Below are 19,160 nucleotides of genomic sequence, written 5' to 3'. Positions count from 1 at the left end.
AACGAGCCTGACCATCTAAACAAGATGCCTGATCATCTAAACAACAAGCCTGACAATCTGAACAAGATGTCTGAACATCTAAACAACGAGCCTGACCATCTAAACAAGATGCCTGAACATCTAAACAACAAGCCTGACCATTTGGACAACAAGCCTGACCATTTGGACAACAAGCCTTACCATCTGAACAACAAGCCTGACCATCGGAACAACAAGCCTGACCATCTAAACAAGATGCCTTACCATCTGAACAACAAGCCTGACCATCTGAACAACAGTCCTGACCATCTAAACAACAAACCTGACCATCTGAACAAAAAGCCTGACCATCTGAACAACGATCCTGACCATCTGAACAACAAACCTAATCATCTGTACAACAAGCCTGACCATCTGAACAACAAGCCTTACCATCTGAACAACAAACCTGACCATCTGAACAAAAATCCTGACCATCTGAACAACGATCCTGACCATCTGAACAACAAACCTAATCATCTGTACAACAAGCCTGACCATCTGAACAACAAGCCTAACCATTTGAACAACAAGCCTGACCATCTGAACAACAAGCCTGAACATCTAAACAACAAACCTAACCATCTGAACAACGAGCCTGACCATCTGAACAACAAGCCTGACCATCTGAACAAGATGCCTGAACATCTAAACAACAAGCCTGACCATCTGAACAACAAGCCTGACCATCTAAACAACAAGCCTGACCATCTGAACAACAAGCCTTACCATCTAAACAACAAGCATGACCATCTGAACAACGAGCCTGACCATCTAAACAAGATGCCTGAACATCTAAACAACAAGCCTAACCATCTAAACAACAAGTCTGACCATCTGAACAACAAGCCTGACCATCTAAACAAGATGCCTGACCATCTGAACAAGCCCGACCATCTAAACAACGAGCCTGACCATCTAAACACCAAGCCTGACCATCTGAACAACGAGCCTGACCATCTAAACAACAAGCCTGACCATCTGAACAACAAGCCTGACCATCTAAACAAGATGCATGAACATCTGAACAAGCCTGACCATCTAAACAACAAACCTAACCATCTGAACAACGAGCCTGACCATCTGAACAACAAGCCTGACCATCTGAACAAGATGCCTGAACATCTAAACAACAAGCCTGACCATCTGAACAACGAGCCTGACCATCTAAACAACAAGCCTGACCATCTGAACAACAAGCCTTACCATCTAAACAAGATGCCTGAACATCTAAACAACAAGCCTAACCATCTAAACAACAAGTGTGACCATCTGAACAACAAGCCTGACCATCTAAACAAGATGCCTGACCATCTGAATAAGCCCGACCATCTAAACAACAAGCCTGACCATCTAAACACCAAGCCTGACCATCTGAACAACGAGCCTGACCATCTAAACAACAAGCCTGATTATCTGAACAACAAGCCTGACCATCTGAACAAGATGCCTGAACATCTAAACAACGAGCCTGACCATCTAAACAAGATGCCTGACCATCTAAACAACAAGCCTGACCATCTAAACAACAAGCCTGACCATCTAAACAACAAGCCTGACCATCTGAACAAGATGCCTGAACATCTAAACAACGAGCCTGACCATCTAAACAAGATGCCTGAACTGAACATCTAAACAACAAGCCTGACCATCTAAACAACAAGCCTGACCATCTGAGCAACAAGCCTTACCAGCTAAACAACAAGCCTGACCATCTGAACAACGAGCCTGACCATCTAAACAAGATGCCTGAACATCTGAACAACAAGCCTGACCATCTAAACAACAAGCCTGACCATCTAAACAACAAGCCATCTGAACAACAAGCCTTACCATCTAAACAACAAGCCTGACCATCTAAACAACAAGCCTGACCATCTGAACAACAAGTCTGACCATCTATACAACAAGCATGACCATCTGAACAACAAGCCTGACCATCTGAACAACGATCCTGACCATCTGAACAACAAACCTAATCATCTGTACAACAAGCCTGACCATCTGAACAACAAGCCTTACCATCTGAACAACAAGGCTGATTATCTGAACAACAACCCTGACCATCTGAACAACAGGCCTGACCATCTGTACAACAAGCTTGACCATCTGAACAACAAGCCTGACCACCTAGACAACAAGCCTGACCATCTGAACAACAAGCCTGACCATCTGAACAACATGCCTGATCATCTGTACAACAAGCTTGACCATCTGAACAACAAGCCTGACCATCTGAACAACGAGCCTGACCATCTAAACAACAACCCTGACCATCTGAACAACAGTCCTGACCATCTTAACAACAAGCCTGACCATCTGTACAACAAGCCTGACCATCTGAACAACAAGCCTGACCATCTGAACAACGATCCTGACAATCTGAACAACAAACCTAATTATCTGTACAACAAGCCTGACCATCTGAACAACAAGCCTGAACATCTAAACAAAAAACCTAACCATCTGAACAACGAGCCTGACAATCTGAACAACAAGCCTGAACATCTAAACAACAAACCTGACCATCTGTACAACAAGCCTGACCATCTGAACAACAAGCCTGACCATCTGAACAACGATCCTGACAATCTGAACAACAAACCTAATTATCTGTACAACAAGCCTGACCATCTGAACAACAAGCCTGAACATCTAAACAAAAAACCTAACCATCTGAACAACGAGCCTGACAATCTGAACAACAAGCCTGAACATCTAAACAACAAACCTAACCATCTGAACAACGAGCCTGACCATCTGAACAACAAGCTTGACCATCTGAACAAGATGCCGGAACATCTAAACAACGAGCCTGACCATCTAAACAACAAGCCTGACCATCTGAACAAGATGCCTGAACATCTAAACAACGAGCCTGACCATCTAAACAAGATGCCTGAACATCTAAACAACAAGCCTGACCATCTAAACAACAAGCCTGACCATCTGAACAACAAGTCTGACCATCTGAACAACAAGTCTGACCATCTGAACAACAAGCCTTACCACCTGAACAACGAGCCTGACCATCTTAACAACAAGCCTGACCATCTTAACAACAAGCCTGACCATCTGAACAACAAGCCTGACCATCTATACAACAAGCCTTACCATCTAAACAACACGCCTGGCCATCTACACAACATGCCTGAACATCTAAACAATGAGCCTGACAATCTGAACAACAAGCCTGACAATTTGAACAACAAGCCTGACCACCTAGACAACAAGCCTGACCATCTAAACAACATGCCTGAACATCTAAACAACGAGCCTTACCACCTGCACAACATGCCTGACCATCTGAACAACAAGCCTGACCACGTTTTACAGCAAGCTTAATCAGACTTACCTCAGACTCGGTCCCAGTTGACGTTTCATCGTCATCCTAAAAGCAAAAACAGACTAATGTATGAAAATGAGTGTAGAAAGCAAGGAAGAAAAACCCATACGCAAAAAGTTTTTGGGGATGCAGGATTCCATATTATTTTTAAAAATCAGTGTTTATCTAAAAATATTTGCGATAGCAGGATTTGACTCTCTTTATGACCCAAGTATTAGGCGTTTAAAACTAACTGGGGTATATATTCATGTACCACACCCACGTCTCACCTTGATGATCCAGTAAGAATCTCCCTCTTTCTCAAACAGCTCAATCTCCGACAACACACGAGTCATCAGATCCTCCGATGGGTGACTGAACGCATTCAGGATTTCCGGCAGGCTGAAAAATGAAAATTATCTTGAATTTGAATGTTTGACTGGTAGGGTTTGACTATAATTAGACAAGTCGCAAATATCATTTAAAATGGAAACTGGTTGGTGAATGTTGAACGTCTACACTTTGGTATTTTGTTCATTCACTAATATGAAAAACCCCATGCCCCCCAACCATAACCTAAACTAAAAAAAGAGCCTTGCTTTAAAAAAAATATGTCAGGTCGGACTTAATCATATATTAGAAACATGTGATCGGTGATAAATAAAATAATCCCACTTCAGAGTCTGTTAGCTTAAGCTTTAAAATATGCACATGCCATACCCTTAGACAGCTATTAGTGCAAATCTATTCTTCAATAACTGCTCTCACCTCTGGAAAGCGTAGAGTGTAACAGAGGTGCGAGGCTTGTCTCCTTCCATTGACCCACGGACATTACACCTACAAGTAGAGTAAAGGGCTGTTTAAACAAACTTTCAAGCTTTTGTTAAGTCTTTGAAAATGTTCCACACTTTGTTCAGTTTCTGATAGGCTTTCTGAAACAAGCCAGTACTTATGTCTTTAAAACTATGGATATCGAATTACCTAGTCATACTAGGTAATATAGAAAATATAGAAAAATACTATAGAAAATACCATTATCCATGCATCACTTTTTGCTGAAGCAATAGCATGGGGCTGCTTCAAATGGATTTAATTAATATTGAAATGCCCGTATCTCATTCCATTCATGACAAATTCTTTTTAAAGACTTTAAAAGGTCTTCACACTGTAAGTAACTGTAAGTGTATCACACTTTTAAGTGTTACCCTCTTATGCCTTTCGTACTTTTACACCTGTCATCCTACCTGACCAGTTCTTGAAGCAATGGGCCATTCTCTTCATGTGACACCACAAGTTTTGGAACAGACAGCCTCTTCTGCCGCAACTACATATCGACACAATGAATTAACTACTGGAGGGACATAAGATTTTTAAACTGATGGATACAACTTTCATTTGAAAACATTTCATCTGCCACTTCTTTAAGCGCTGGAAATTCATCGTTGTTTATTCTATTACAGAATAATCACACAAAAAGCGAGATTTCTTAGGGAGTATTGAGTTCAAACAAATATTACGACTATTTCTTGATGTGCTCGCCACCCGATACTCTTGTAAAATAAACGTCTCTGATTGGTTATTTTGATAAATAGTACGCTGGTTTCCGGTTTTGCGAATTGCCGTGACACTGCCGCTGTAACGTATTGCTTTAACTTGTTATTATGAAAAAATACCATTGCTCTCAGTGAGTCTGTTTCCCAGAAGAGGGCTGAAATGTCTGCGCTGGTGACATAGGGCTTCAAGTCATGGTTGATAATATGAATAGCGCACACATCCAGAACAGTAACCCTGAAAACAAACAGAACTCATTACTCAATCACCACTTTTTTTAATAAGTTAGCCTAATAAACAGAAAGGAACTTATTTTCTGTAATATAGATCATACACATTACAGGAAAACTGAAATGCACTATAAACAAACAATAAAACTCGTTTAATTTTTAACACTAGAATCCGATTTTCGTATAACTTGTCAGACGTACAGTATAGAACTATAGTCTTGCTTCAAAGGGGGTTCTAATTTTTTGCGTATTGTTCTTTCTATCAAAAGAAACTCTTATCAAGCTATCATCAAATTATTTAAAATAAATCATTTTACAGACAAAAACAGATTTTGAAATAAGCACCTCCCCGCAAAAGAGCTTCGCCTGAAACACGAAAAATTAAATAAGTGCTATTCTGCTTATATTGGGGTGGATGTGTAAATAGGTAGTGTAAATATCAAATTATTTCTAACCTCTTCAGCAGACACAGATCTTCAGTGGACTGGTCAAGCTCGTCACAGATCTCGTCCATAAACGCCATCTCTTCCTCAGATACATCTGTTATGTTGGGAAGATGTAAACAATGACAGTGATTTGATACAATTACTGTTTTCATGGTGGTTATATGATGATGATACAAGTTGGTGTGATAGGTTATCATGGTGTTGGTGGTGTAAAGTTGTTTCTTAATGTGTGATCTAAGGTTACTCGCAGATCACAAAACTTGAGCACGTCATCAATTTTAAACTTCGCACAAAAGCGTCAATGTTTATGCGATTGCTCTAGATTTTTTTACCAAAGACGGCTCAATATATGGAGTGCACACATTTAAAAATTGTATTTGTATTAACACGCAATAATGTAGTAGCACTTAAAAAGCAAACATTTTTTTTGCACTTTTTTGAGACTGACGCAAAATTGAGCGTTAGCTGGGGCGATACAGCTACTGTGGTTAGAATAAAAAATATGTGGAAGGGAAAAAAGTTAGATATAAATATATTTAGAATTTCGAACCGAAAAATTGACTGCGAAGTTCAGCCCGTTCGAGAAGCATATATGTTAGCCTATATTACCTGAGTTTTTGCAGATACAACCGCCAATTGTGTACAATAACTCATGCCAAATTTGGTTTGGCTATGTTCCTATCCTGCCTGCTGTCCTTGTGGTTGTCAAAAGGAACCTCAGCAGATAAGCTTACCTATTAAATCCTGCCTGCTGTCCTTGTGGTTGTCAAAAGGAACCTCAGCAGATAAGCTTACCTATTAAATCCTGCCTGCTGTCCTTGTGGTTGTCAAAAGGAACCTCAGCAGATAAGCTTACCTATTAAATCCTGCCTGCTGTCCATGTGGTTGTCAAAGGGAACCTCAGCAGAAAAGCTTGTGCTGCTAACATTGCTATTGGTTATGCTGATAATCAAATGAAGAAAAAATAAAACCAAACTTAGCATAATCCCATATTAGTTTTGGAAAGTCAAATATTCTAAATAAAATAAAGGGCCTTAGGACACTGAGGTCACTAATTTTGTTTTCTTAGAAATTACAACAGACTTGAAGCTTTAGATTACATTGGCACCTCTAGAAGGCCATCATTGCGAATTCAACCTCTATTTATCAGCCACTATATAACGTCCCAGAATGTTGAGCCTTCACTAAAATGCTGTAGTACCTCTCTGCACTGATCACATGACTTTTTGAGTGGCAAATTCAAGCCAAAATAAATACAGAAATGACTCCGCCTGTCACGCCAGAGGACAACTACAAAAAGCAAAAACTTTATAGCAAAATAAGCCTTTTTCTGCCAAAAAAAAGAGTGGTAAGTGCCAAAGAAGTTGCTTTTTGTTGATGCTAATTTTCTGTCACAAGCCTGAGTTTGTGCCAGTTGCCTCTTGTCTTGGCCCCTTAGGTGGCTGCTTAATAGAGGTACCACGGTAGTTACTATTCCTATGATCAGTGGCAATCTCATGTTCTAAAATTACTACAGTACCTTTGAGAGTCCTTGTTACAGACACTGTTAGGCTGTGGTGATAAAGCTATAAAACAAAGTGGGAAACAAGTAGTTAGACATAAAACACAATTTGTATACAGGCACAAGGATGGGGTGTTATACCTGGATGGTGTAGACCAGGGGGTGTTATACCTGGATGGTGTAGACCAGGGGGGTGTTATACCTGGATGGTGTAGACCAGGGGGTGTTATACCTGGATGGTGTAGACCAGGGGGTTTTATACCTGGATGGTGTAGACCAGGGGGTGTTATACCTGGATGGTGTAGACCAGAGGGTTTTATACCTGGATGGTGTAGACCAGGGGGTGTTATACCTGGATGGTGTAGACCAGGGGGTTTTATACCTGGATGGTGTAGACCAGGGGGTGTTATACCTGGATGGTGTAGACCAGGGGGTGTTATACCTGGATGGTGTAGACCAGGGGGTGTTATACCTGGATGGTGTAGACCAGGGGGGTGTTATACCTGGATGGTGTAGACCAGGGGGTGTTATACCTGGATGGTGTAGGCCAGGGGGTGTTATACCTGGATGGTGTAGACCAGGGGGTGTTATATCAGGATGGTGTAGGCCAATGGGTGTTATACCTGGATGCTGTAGACCAGGGGGTGTTATACCTAGATGGTGTAGGCCAGGGGGTGTTATACCTGGATGGTGTAGACCAGGGGGTGTTATATCAGGATGGTGTAGGCCAATGGGTGTTATACCTGGATGCTGTAGACCAGGGGGGTGTTATACCTGGATGGTGTAGACCAGGGGGTGTTATACCTGGATGGTGTAGACCAGGGGGTGTTATACCTGGATGGTGTAGACCAGGGGGTGTTATACCTGGATGGTGTAGACCAGGGGGTGTTATATCAGGATGGTGTAGGCCAATGGGTGTTATACCTGGATGCTGTAGACCAGGGGGGTGTTATACCTGGATGGTGTAGACCAGGGGGTGTTATACCTGGATGGTGTAGACCAGGGGGTTTTATACCTGGATGGTGTAGACCAGGGGGTGTTATACCTGGATGGTGTAGACCAGGGGGTGTTATACCTGTATGATGTAGACCAGGGGGTGTTATATCAGGATGGTGTAGGCCAATGGGTGTTATACCTGGATGCTGTAGACCAGGGGGTGTTATACCTGGATGGTGTAGGCCAGGGGGTATTATATCAGGATGGTGTAGGCCAATGGGTGTTATACCTGGATGCTGTAGACCAGGGGGTGTTATACCTGGATGGTGTAGACCAGGGGGTGTTATATCAGGATGGTGTAGGCCAATGGGTGTTATACCTGGATGCTGTAGACCAGGGGGTGTTATACCTAGATGGTGTAGGCCAGGGGGTGTTATACCTGGATGGTGTAGACCAGGGGGTGTTATACTTGGATGGTGTAGACCAGGGGGTGTTATACCTGGATGCTGTAGACCAGGGGGTGTTATACTTGGATGGTGTAGACCAGGGGGTGCCTTCATAGTACTGTTGATAACAAAGGGGTCTAGAGCATGGGCAGACAGACCAGGAGGCTGAAATATAAATACCTTTAGATAAGAAATTACCTATCACTTTGTGTAAAACAGACACAGTGTATAGCTTACAGTATCTTAACTTCAGTTTTCGGTTCCATATTTTAATATTAAATCAAGCGTTGCTACCGTAAATGATCTCATAAATGTCCCCTATCTAAAGAACGCCTCCTATCTATGTAATGAACGCCCCCCTAAGCTTACAAGTTTGAAATAACGCCCCCATCTAACAAATGCCTCCCTCTATTTCCCTCTACCCTCCCAGCTTAAAAATAAACGACATAGGAATTTTGATAATATAAATTAAATTCAATTAATCTGAGCTTGGCTCCTACTGGGTGAGACTTGCTAAATGCCAAGAAACGCTTGCTACGCAGGCTATAATTTAATGTGATCCTGACTGAGACTAGAACCCCACTGCACTTGGGTTTGTTATATTGTTATAGTTTGTAAAGCCCCCCCCCCCTCAAATTTAATAAACGCCCCGAGCGCTTATTAGATCATTTACGGCATTCCTTTACTGACCTCAGTGACCTTGGTGTTGGGCACACAAACATCAAGTTTCTGAGTGACTGGAGGTGGGCTCAAGGGAGGGTTGAAGAGAGCAAAGCCTTCCTCTACAAGCTCATCATTTATATGGATGTCCTCTGTTTGGCTAGTGTCACACAGACACACAGACACAGTCTCATCCTGATCGCATGAAATCATACAACGGGACATATATACAGTAGAACTTGTATAAACAGGTATGGCTTGGTATTCTGATCATTCGTCTTTGGTCTTGCATTTCAATGTTTAGAGATCACTAAAAGAAATCATTTAACATCTTGCACCACATGGGGGAGTCAAAGTGGGGGGGCGGGGGTGCATAAAAAGGTGCAGGCTTGTGTTAGCCATGATGATACATACCTTGACGCCACAGAAAAGCCCCACAAGGGGCTTGAAGTCCTTGGTGATGTGATAGAACCGATGGCAGCAACCAGGAGACCACTCAGTCTGACAGGTAAACATATCTCAAGAACTAATCACTCGCTCAAGGCTTGTTACAATATATTTTATAAATTAAGATATCTCAACAACTAAGCGCTCAATCCTTGTTAAAATATATATATATTAAGTTTGGGAAGCGCAGATACAACACAGCTTGGATAGAAGGCGTAAGCAGGCAGGTCAGACATTACTAATATCTTACTTGAGAACAAAGCTTACATAGAAGGCGTAAGCAGGCAGGTCAGACATTACTAATATCTTACTTGAGAACAAAGCTTACATAGAAGGCGTAAGTAGGCAGGTCAGACGTTACTAATATCTTACTTGAGAACAAAGCTTACATAGAAGGCGTAAGTAGGCAGGTCAGACGTTACTAATATCTTACTTGAGAACAAAGCTTACATAGAAGGCGTAAGTAGGCAGGTCAGACATTACTAATATCTTACTTGAGAACAAAGCTTACATAGAATGCGTAAGCAGGCAGGTCAGACATTACTAATATCTTACTTGAGAACAAAGCTTACATAGAATGCGTAAGCAGGCAGGTCAGACATTACTAATATCTTACTTGAGAACAAAGCTTACATAGAAGGCGTAAGCAGGCAGGTCAGACATTACTAATATCTTACTTGAGAACAAAGCTTACATAGAAGGCGTAAGTAGGCAGGTCAGACGTTACTAATATCTTACTTGAGAACAAAGCTTACATAGAAGGCGTAAGTAGGCAGGTCAGACATTACTAATATCTTACTTGAGAACAAAGCTTACATAGAAGGCGTAAGCAGGCAGGTCAGACGTTACTAATATCTTACTTGAGAACACAGCTTAGAAAGAAATTGTTGGCTTTTGTGCTCTGCCAACCATGCCAACTGAGGTCCGAAAATTTTCACTTAAATTTCAGGTGCACATAAAAAACCTTAGTTACTACAGATTTCTATATTTAAAAAATCTCATAGATGACTTTCAACAGCTTAACTGCCTTCTGGAACCTGTCATTCAAAATCCTTTAATTGTGTCATTTGCTGGCACTGAAATGGTTTCCACAAGTACTGACTAATCAAAAAGCACCAAATGCAATCAGGTCAGTTAGTTGGGAATTACTAGAGGTGTTTGCCTAATTCAAATTTACAGTATAGCAATACCACACGCTGGGGTGACCTTACAGTTCTCTATCAAAACATACAGACATCAGGTGCTGAGGTAACCTCACAGATCTACCAAAACATACAGACATCAGGTGCTGGGGTGACCTCACAGATCTACCAAAACATACAGATATCAGGTGCTGGGTTATCCTCACAGATCTACCAAAACATACAGACATCAGGTGCTGGGGTGACCTCACAGATCTACCAAAACATACAGACATCAGTTGCTGGGGTGACCTCACAGATCTACCAAAACATACAGACATCAGGTGCTGGGGTGACCTCACAGATCTACCAAAACATACAGACATCAGGTGCTAAGGTAACCTCACAGATCTACCAAAACATACAGACATCAGGTGCTGGGGTGACCTCACAGATCTACCAAAACATACAGACATCAGGTGCTAAGGTAACCTCACAGATCTACCAAAACATACAGACATCAGGTGCTGGGGTGACCTCGCAGATCTGTACCAAAACATACAGACATGAGGTGCTGGGGTGACCTCACAGATCTACCAAAACATACAGACATCAGGTGCTGGGGTAACGTCACAGATCTGTACCAAAACATACAGACATCAGGTGCTGGGGTGACCTCACAGATCCACCAAAACATACAGACATCAGGTGCTAAGGTAACCTCACAGATCTACCAAAACATACAGACATCAGGTGCTGGGGTAACCTCGCAGATCTACCAAAACATACAGACATCAGGTGCTGGGGTGACCTCACAGATCTACCAAAACATACAGACATCAGGTGCTGGGGTGACCTTACAGATCTACCAAAACATACAGACATCAGGTGCTGGGGTGACCTTACAGATCTACCAAAACATACAGACATCAGGTGCTGGGGTGACCTTACAGATCTACCAAAACATACAGACATCAGGTGCTGGGGTAACGTCACAGATCTGTACCAAAACATACAGACATCAGGTGCTGGGGTGACCTCACAGATCTACCAAAACATACAGACATCAGGTGCTAAGGTAACCTCACAGATCTACCAAAACATACAGATATCAGGTGCTGGGTTAACGTCACAGATCTACCAAAACATACAGACATCAGGTTCTGGGTTAACGTCACAGATCTACCAAAACATACAGACATCAGGTGCTGGGGTGACCTCGCAGATCTACCAAAACATACAGACATCAGGTGCTGGGTTAACGTCACAGATCTACCAAAACATACAGACATCAGGTGCTGGGGTGACCTCAAAGATCTACCAAAACATACAGACATCAGTTGCTGGGGTAACCTCACAGATCTACCAAAACATACAGACATCAGGTGCTGGGGTAACCTCACAGATCTACCAAAACATACAGACATCAGGTGCTGGGTTAACTTCACAGATCTGTACCAGAACATACAGACATCAGGTGCTGGGGTAACCTTGACAGATCTACCAAAACATACAGACATCAGGTGCTGGGATGACCTTACAGATCTACCAAAACATACAGACATCAGGTGCTGGGTTAACGTCACAGATCTACCAAAACATACAGACATCAGGTGCTGGGGTGACCTCACAGATCTACCAAAACATACAGACATCAGGTGCTGGGTTAACTTCACAGATCTGTACCAGAACATACAGACATCAGGTGCTGGGGTAACCTTGACAGATCTACCAAAACATACAGACATCAGGTGCTGGGATGACCTTACAGATCTACCAAAACATACAGAAATCAGGTGCTGGGGTGACCTCACAGATCTACCAAAACATACAGACATCAGGTGCTGGGATGACCTTACAGATCTACCAAAACATACAGACATCAGGTGCTGGGTTAACGTCACAGATCTACCAAAACATACAGACATCAGGTGCTGGGGTGACCTCACAGATCTACCAAAACATACAGACATCAGGTGCTGGGGTGACCTCACAGATCTACCAAAACATACAGACATCAGGTGCTAAGGTAACCTCACAGATCTATCAAAACATACAGACATCAGGTGCTGGGGTGACCTCACAGATCTACCAAAACATACAGACATCAGGTGCTAAGGTAACCTCACAGATCTACCAAAACATACAGACATCAGGTGCTGGGGTGACCTCGCAGATCTGTACCAAAACATACAGACATGAGGTGCTGGGGTGACCTCACAGATCTACCAAAACATACAGACATCAGGTGCTAAGGTAACCTCACAGATCTACCAAAACATACAGACATCAGGTGCTGGGGTGACCTCGCAGATCTGTACCAAAACATACAGACATCAGGTGCTGGGGTGACCTTACAGATCTACCAAAACATACAGACATCAGGTGCTAGGGTAACGTCACAGATCTACCAAAACATACAGACATCAGGTGCTGGGGTGACCTCACAGATCTACCAAAACATACAGACATCAGGTGCTGGGTTAACGTCACAGATCTACCAAAACATACAGACATCAGGTGCTGGGGTAACCTCACAGATCTACCAAAACATACAGACATCAGGTGCTGGGGTAACCTCACAGATCTACCAAAACATACAGATATCAGGTGCTGGGTTAACTTCACAGATCTGTACCAGAACATACAGACATCAGGTGCTGGGGTAACCTTGACAGATCTACCAAAACATACAGACATCAGGTGCTGGGATGACCTTACAGATCTACCAAAACCTACAGAAATCAGGTGCTGGGGTGACCTCACAGATCTACCAAAACATACAGACATCAGGTGCTGGGATGACCTTACAGATCTACCAAAACATACAGACATCAGGTGCTGGGTTAACGTCACAGATCTACCAAAACATACAGACATCAGGTGCTGGGGTGACCTCACAGATCTACCAAAACATACAGACATCAGGTGCTGGGTTAACTTCACAGATCTGTACCAGAACATAGACATCAGGTGCTAAGGTAACCTCACAGATCTACCAAAACATACAGACATCAGGTGCTAAGCTAACCTCACAGATCTGTACCAAAACATACAGACATCAGGTGCTGGGTTAACCTCGCAGATCTACCAAAACATACCATGCAGCCAACTCAATAGACTTCTTGGTATTGAAATCAGCTGTTTATTATTAAAAAAATCAATAATAATAGTATGCATTCAAATGGCAGAGATTTTATTCATTTTCTTATGTCAATTAGTAGTGGTTAGCTGTGCACTGAGATTAGTTAGGTATACTTCAAATCCTTACCCCTTTAGCAGGCTTGATGTAAGCTAGGGAGGCATGGATGGCTTGAGCAGGCAACTTTAGAAATGAAGTCCTGGAGGAAAGGTATTTTTTTATTATTATTTTGCATTACTGATTTTTTTTCATTTCAGTCTTATTGTTCATTTGTATAAGAAGAACACATCAACACTCACTTCATGACTCTGAGGTGATGTAGAGCCACATGACTACGATTGCCATAATCTACATAGAACACCTAAGAGCAAAGGCAAAGATTAAGCAAAAGGAAGTCCATACAGAACAACATAACTAGGATGACAAAAACATAAATAAAACACTTGGAAAAGAATGAAAAGTTCTCTTTACATACTGTAGATCACTTACAGTGGAACTGAGGGCAAAAATTAAAAAAAAAACTATTATCTCCATATTACTGATAATTTCACTATTAACGCACCTCTATATCACTTACACTATTCGAGAGGCAAATTTTAAAACGCATGTTTAACACACCTCTATATTGCTGATGGATGTGAAGCTTGTGATCAGAGCCCTGTACCAGGCTCCATCTTCTTCATATAGCGCACAGCAGACCTATATAGAATAACAGCATAAATAAATGAAATCAAGGAACTAGCACACAGCAGACCCATGTAATAAAGTGGATTTCCTAAACTGTGGTTGTTTTGGTTATGGATATTAGCTTGAGACTTTATGAATTTATTCATGATCTTGATACTCAAAAGGAGGGTTGATATCCACCCAGTTCATCACCCATGTACAGTAGTACCCTGATCGCCTGGGGGAGACTCCCCCTAAAAAGTTATGTTTGTCAAAAAAAAAAATAAATATCAACCAGAAATACCATATCTTCCGGCATATAACGCGCACCAGCATATAGTCTGCAAACCAATTTACAAGGCCGTTTTCAAAAAAAAAATTTGAAAACCCACATATAATACGCACCACAATAGAAAAAAAAAAACAAGGAAATGAGAAACAACCAAAAAAGTAAAAGGTATTCCAAACAAAGAATATTTTCAATTTCCTCATCGTGTTTTGTAAATAAATAAGCCTCAAAACTCGTCAGAATTATGCTTCCTTCGCGATTTTCTTGTTGTCTGCCATGTTGGAATTTACTCAACCCAGTCTCTTTGTACCTTGTCCAAAATGGCAGTAACGAACACAAGCTTGCATTTCGATGTTCCATGTGAAAATACAAATTCAGCGATGAGAATAACAGCTTTAGATTTGTGTTAAGATGCGCTGCTAATGCAGAGGTTGAAAGTGATTATCATATTCAATTTCAAATGTAGAAAAGCATTTACCGTACTTATGTATAAATAAAATCAATTGTGGATCGTAACATTTATCTCATCTTGATACTTCTTACTATGATTGACCTTTCTGGTCCGCTGAGCATGATGTTATCAGTAGTTTATTTCTTAGTTTTAGTATGCATGAATATCCTAAAATTTCCTTTGTATAATTTGTTACCAAAGTAAAAAGTATGATAAATTGGTTTATTTGGAGGAAAAAACTCGACCTTCTCATGCAGCGCCATAAGGTGTAGAATTTATCTTGGTTTTCAAGTACATGTAATAACAGATGATACCCAACACACTGATAAGGATACCCGGTATGATTGTCTCGTTGTCGGGATATCCTGACCCCCCAAAATAACAACTCCATGAGACCTCATATGATTGGCTTATCCTCCATATATCCCGAGTCCAGAAAAGACGATTAAACTGCTCTAATCTGATTGGCTTAGACTCGAGATATCCTGACCCTGTGGCCTGGATTTAAAAAGTACAGATTTAAATGGAGAAGTGTTCATTATAGGCCGAGAAATACGGTAGCGAAATGGAAATGAACTTTTTGTGCACAAATGCAGTTATCTTTAAAGTATATATTTATATCTCATCCTAAATCAGCATGAGACACTCTTGTTGAAAATTAGACCCTTAAAATGTCCCTTAGGGATAGGACAAGCATATATGGCAATTTAGTAGGAACAATAGTAGAAACAAATATAATAGAGAAATAAATAAAACTTATAAAAATAAAATAAAACTAATACTGACCTGGCCAACAGACACAAACCAGTCAGGCATGAGGTAGCCAATACCCTCTGGACTGCTATAGAACACCCTAGAATACACCAGATAAGTGCTAAAAATACAGCTAGTCACTATACAAGGGTACCACTAAAAAGTGATGGTACTGGATGACACTGTATGACAGTTTATCTTCATCATGCGGCCAGAAGGCAGAGACAGCATGGGAATATTAAAAAGATACTTAAAGCTTTCAAGAAAATTGCTTGTCTCAGTTTTCCATTTTGACCATGCTCGTTTATTAAAACAATACATATATACAAAAAAACATTATCAGAACACTGTATGTGTGTTATTTTTTGCTTGCTTTGCATACAGCATTTTAAGGGGGGAGGGAGCCTCAGGACACAGAATACAGCTTGTAAAATGATGAATCTTACTGTACTACCATGTATTCATCACCTACAGAATGAGTGTGCCTTTATTTGTATGTGCTGTATCACAATCCAGTGTCTCACCTGATGTCTTCAGAAAGGGCTTCAAGTTTGGGGTAGTTATGGAATAGCATTAACCAGAAATCCTGGGGGTCAGTGGCATGGGTCACATAGACATCATTGTAACCAGTCTCTGGGACAGTAAGTTTGGAGTAGAATACACCTGGACCAACACCATCAGCTACCAGAAGTTTATGACGTCTTCCTGGCCCTACACTAGATATGACCGGTTTGGGCTTGGCACGGCCAATACCAGGTACGGCAGGCATTTCATTTGCCATTTCAGTGCTGGCGATAGTGTCGGACTGTGTTGGTGCATAAGGCCCTGAGGGAATGAAACGTTAGATGCCACAAACACATGCTTTGGCACATTAGATGCCTATCTGTTTTCTAGTTTAAGAGTAGCTGTTTAGTCCTGCTTCATAGGAACAAATGTGCAATGTCTGAAATGTCAAAGTACAGTCTTAAATTGGTATAGTGTATTTGAGCAACATCACTGAAGCAACTACATATCAGGCTCCAGCTCTGAAAAGAAATGCAAAGTCTATTTGAACTAGGGTTTCTTGGACATAGAAGTGATGCTCCAAAGATATTCATTGCTGAAACTAAATTCTTAAGGATGGAGCAAGAGATATTTGAGGGACCAAGGATGATACTGTATGTGGTCTGTCAGAAGGTTTTCTGCTGTCCAAGCTGTGGTTAACTTTTATATGTACATTAATAATCATAACCCTAAAATATCTAAAATAGTATGTTCTCTAGTGTGTAAAGCTACAGTAGTTACTTATGGGTAAAAAAGTAATGATTTTAATGTAAACACCTTTTTTGTTGCCAAGCAACAGCCAGTCACCAGTTTTGGTAGGCCTGTGAATCCTGACAATGTCTGGTATGGCATCTGCCAGCTCAATCACACTGGTAAAGCCGTGCTGGCGAACAACTAGCTCTTTCTTGAATAGTTTCTAGAACCAGAAACACCAGGTTATACTTTGGAAAAAACAACTTATGAAAGTCCATACTATTTTTCTTGACCTGCAAACAGAGGCTTTCTTTTATAACCCTGCAAAGAAAGGCCTTGCTAACAGAGGCTTTTCCCTTGTGTTTCTCTGACTTTAAAAGTCTTAGCTTTGGCTATCCGCTCTTTCAGCACAAATTCAAACATATAACGCGAAAACCCAGAGACGCGAATCTTCAAGTACTAGAAGAAGGAGAACTAAAAGCTTTGCTAGCATTTTACTTGTTTTGTAACATAACAACTTGAATTGGACTGAACTGTAGAAGATCGATTGACGTCAGTGACGAAGGCGCATGCACATGCTCAACCCACATCGAAGACATTTCTGTAAAAACTAGCTTACATATACTCTACGGCTATAAATCGGAATGACCGTAGGGGTCACAGGTCGATGACAAGGCTCTTTTATAGTACTAAGCTTTAACCAGAAATTTGTCACCGGAAGTTTACAGGAAGATCTGAAAATTGCTGTGTTGCGAAAGTACAGAAAGACCACAAAAAGTTTACGGATGATCGATCCAACGATCGAGTGACACAGAAGTCCCTCCAATAACTCGTAAATGCTTTGCAAGCATTCACAAGTTAAAAATGGCCCCATTAACAGGTTTTTCATGGTAGACTATATTCATTATGGTATCATAATTATCTTTGTTATAATCTTTACTATTTTAAGCATTATGTCTGTCGGGCAAACATTTTTTGATGGGTCGAGCGGTATGACGTCATCAACCTGCAGAAGCTTTTGGACAAGAATACAGAAAAACATTTTTAAAAAACCTGAGAAGTATTCTGAAAGCCAGATTACTGTGCTTTCGACATGCCTGGAAAAGAAGCTCCTCTGAAGGCGGTCCTTAATGTAAAGAAACAAACAACGTTTGTTTGGGGAAGATCAATGAAATCAAAATCAAATAGTGTCACGGAGAAAGCATAATTTCAGTCTGGAATAGGACATGTTTTGGAAGCTAATTCAAGTACTTGATTTTTGGCCATATGAGATGTGTCTAATAATACAAATGATTATCTAGATCGGGTTGCTTGCGTTGAGAAAGTTTAGCAAAGACATATGTATGGAGACGGGAAACCGATCCGTGTTTTCGTTTTGACAAAGGAAAAGATCACTTCACTATGGAACAAAAATTCCTTCAACTGCTTGAGAATTATGAAAAAGGTTCTGGGACTTTTGAAATGTGTCTATCACAGTTTGCTATCCTGAGTTGAGAAAGAAGAGAAAACACATGAAACATGTCCCACATCGACAAATTGAAGCTGAACTGTATGATGATGAATTTGAAATCGAAGGTAAACAAGGTATGTTGAATTTGATTCTCAGAGATATTTATTTTTTGAAAATTATGAACTAAGTTGTTGAAGAATGTTGCATAAATACTTACAGTGATTAGAAAGAACCAAAATAATTATTGGAACAGAAGCTCCCCTGTAAGGTACATTAATCATCGTCACCAGGTGACGGGTCCTGTTCTTGTAACAAATAATTTTCTCAGCTTCAGCCCTGCTTTTTAGAACACTTTTTCCTTGAAACTGCTAAAGCTATTGTACTGTACCTTATACTCCACTGGAAGACGTGCTGACCACACTCCGTTAGGCCTCATATTCAATATCTGTTTAGATCAAATACTGTATTAGTATTAGCTATGTCATCACTACA

General features: G+C 41.0%; 1 protein-coding gene across 3 annotated transcripts in view; it reads right to left on the bottom strand.

Moving 5' to 3' along the window:
* The window catches only part of LOC5514113 (tudor domain-containing protein 5), a 32,836-nt gene that overhangs the window by 9,906 nt on the left and 3,770 nt on the right, over nt 1-19,160 (bottom strand). For 2 of the 3 annotated variants that reach the window (XM_048731387.1, XM_048731385.1), the window contains exons 5-22: nt 19,057-19,113; nt 17,303-17,441; nt 16,507-16,807; nt 16,016-16,082; nt 14,442-14,522; nt 14,123-14,184; nt 13,953-14,022; nt 9,528-9,614; nt 9,144-9,308; nt 8,507-8,618; nt 7,090-7,135; nt 6,427-6,512; nt 5,580-5,664; nt 5,017-5,131; nt 4,588-4,667; nt 4,112-4,180; nt 3,634-3,745; nt 3,374-3,409 (exon numbers count right to left, since the gene is read on the bottom strand). In XM_048731387.1, the coding sequence (XP_048587344.1) occupies nt 3,374-3,409; nt 3,634-3,745; nt 4,112-4,180; nt 4,588-4,667; nt 5,017-5,131; nt 5,580-5,664; nt 6,427-6,512; nt 7,090-7,135; nt 8,507-8,618; nt 9,144-9,308; nt 9,528-9,614; nt 13,953-14,022; nt 14,123-14,184; nt 14,442-14,522; nt 16,016-16,082; nt 16,507-16,807; nt 17,303-17,441; nt 19,057-19,113 (1,770 nt within the window). The remainder of the gene's footprint in view (nt 1-3,373; nt 3,410-3,633; nt 3,746-4,111; nt 4,181-4,587; nt 4,668-5,016; nt 5,132-5,579; nt 5,665-6,426; nt 6,513-7,089; nt 7,136-8,506; nt 8,619-9,143; nt 9,309-9,527; nt 9,615-13,952; nt 14,023-14,122; nt 14,185-14,441; nt 14,523-16,015; nt 16,083-16,506; nt 16,808-17,302; nt 17,442-19,056; nt 19,114-19,160) is intronic. The other variant, XM_048731386.1, reaches the window with a different exon arrangement.

This window comes from Nematostella vectensis, chromosome 8, assembly GCF_932526225.1.
Source record: "Nematostella vectensis chromosome 8, jaNemVect1.1, whole genome shotgun sequence".
Classification (NCBI taxonomy): domain Eukaryota; kingdom Metazoa; phylum Cnidaria; class Anthozoa; order Actiniaria; family Edwardsiidae; genus Nematostella; species Nematostella vectensis.
Note: the sequence above shows the minus strand (reverse complement) of the source record. Positions and strands in the feature narration are given on the sequence as shown.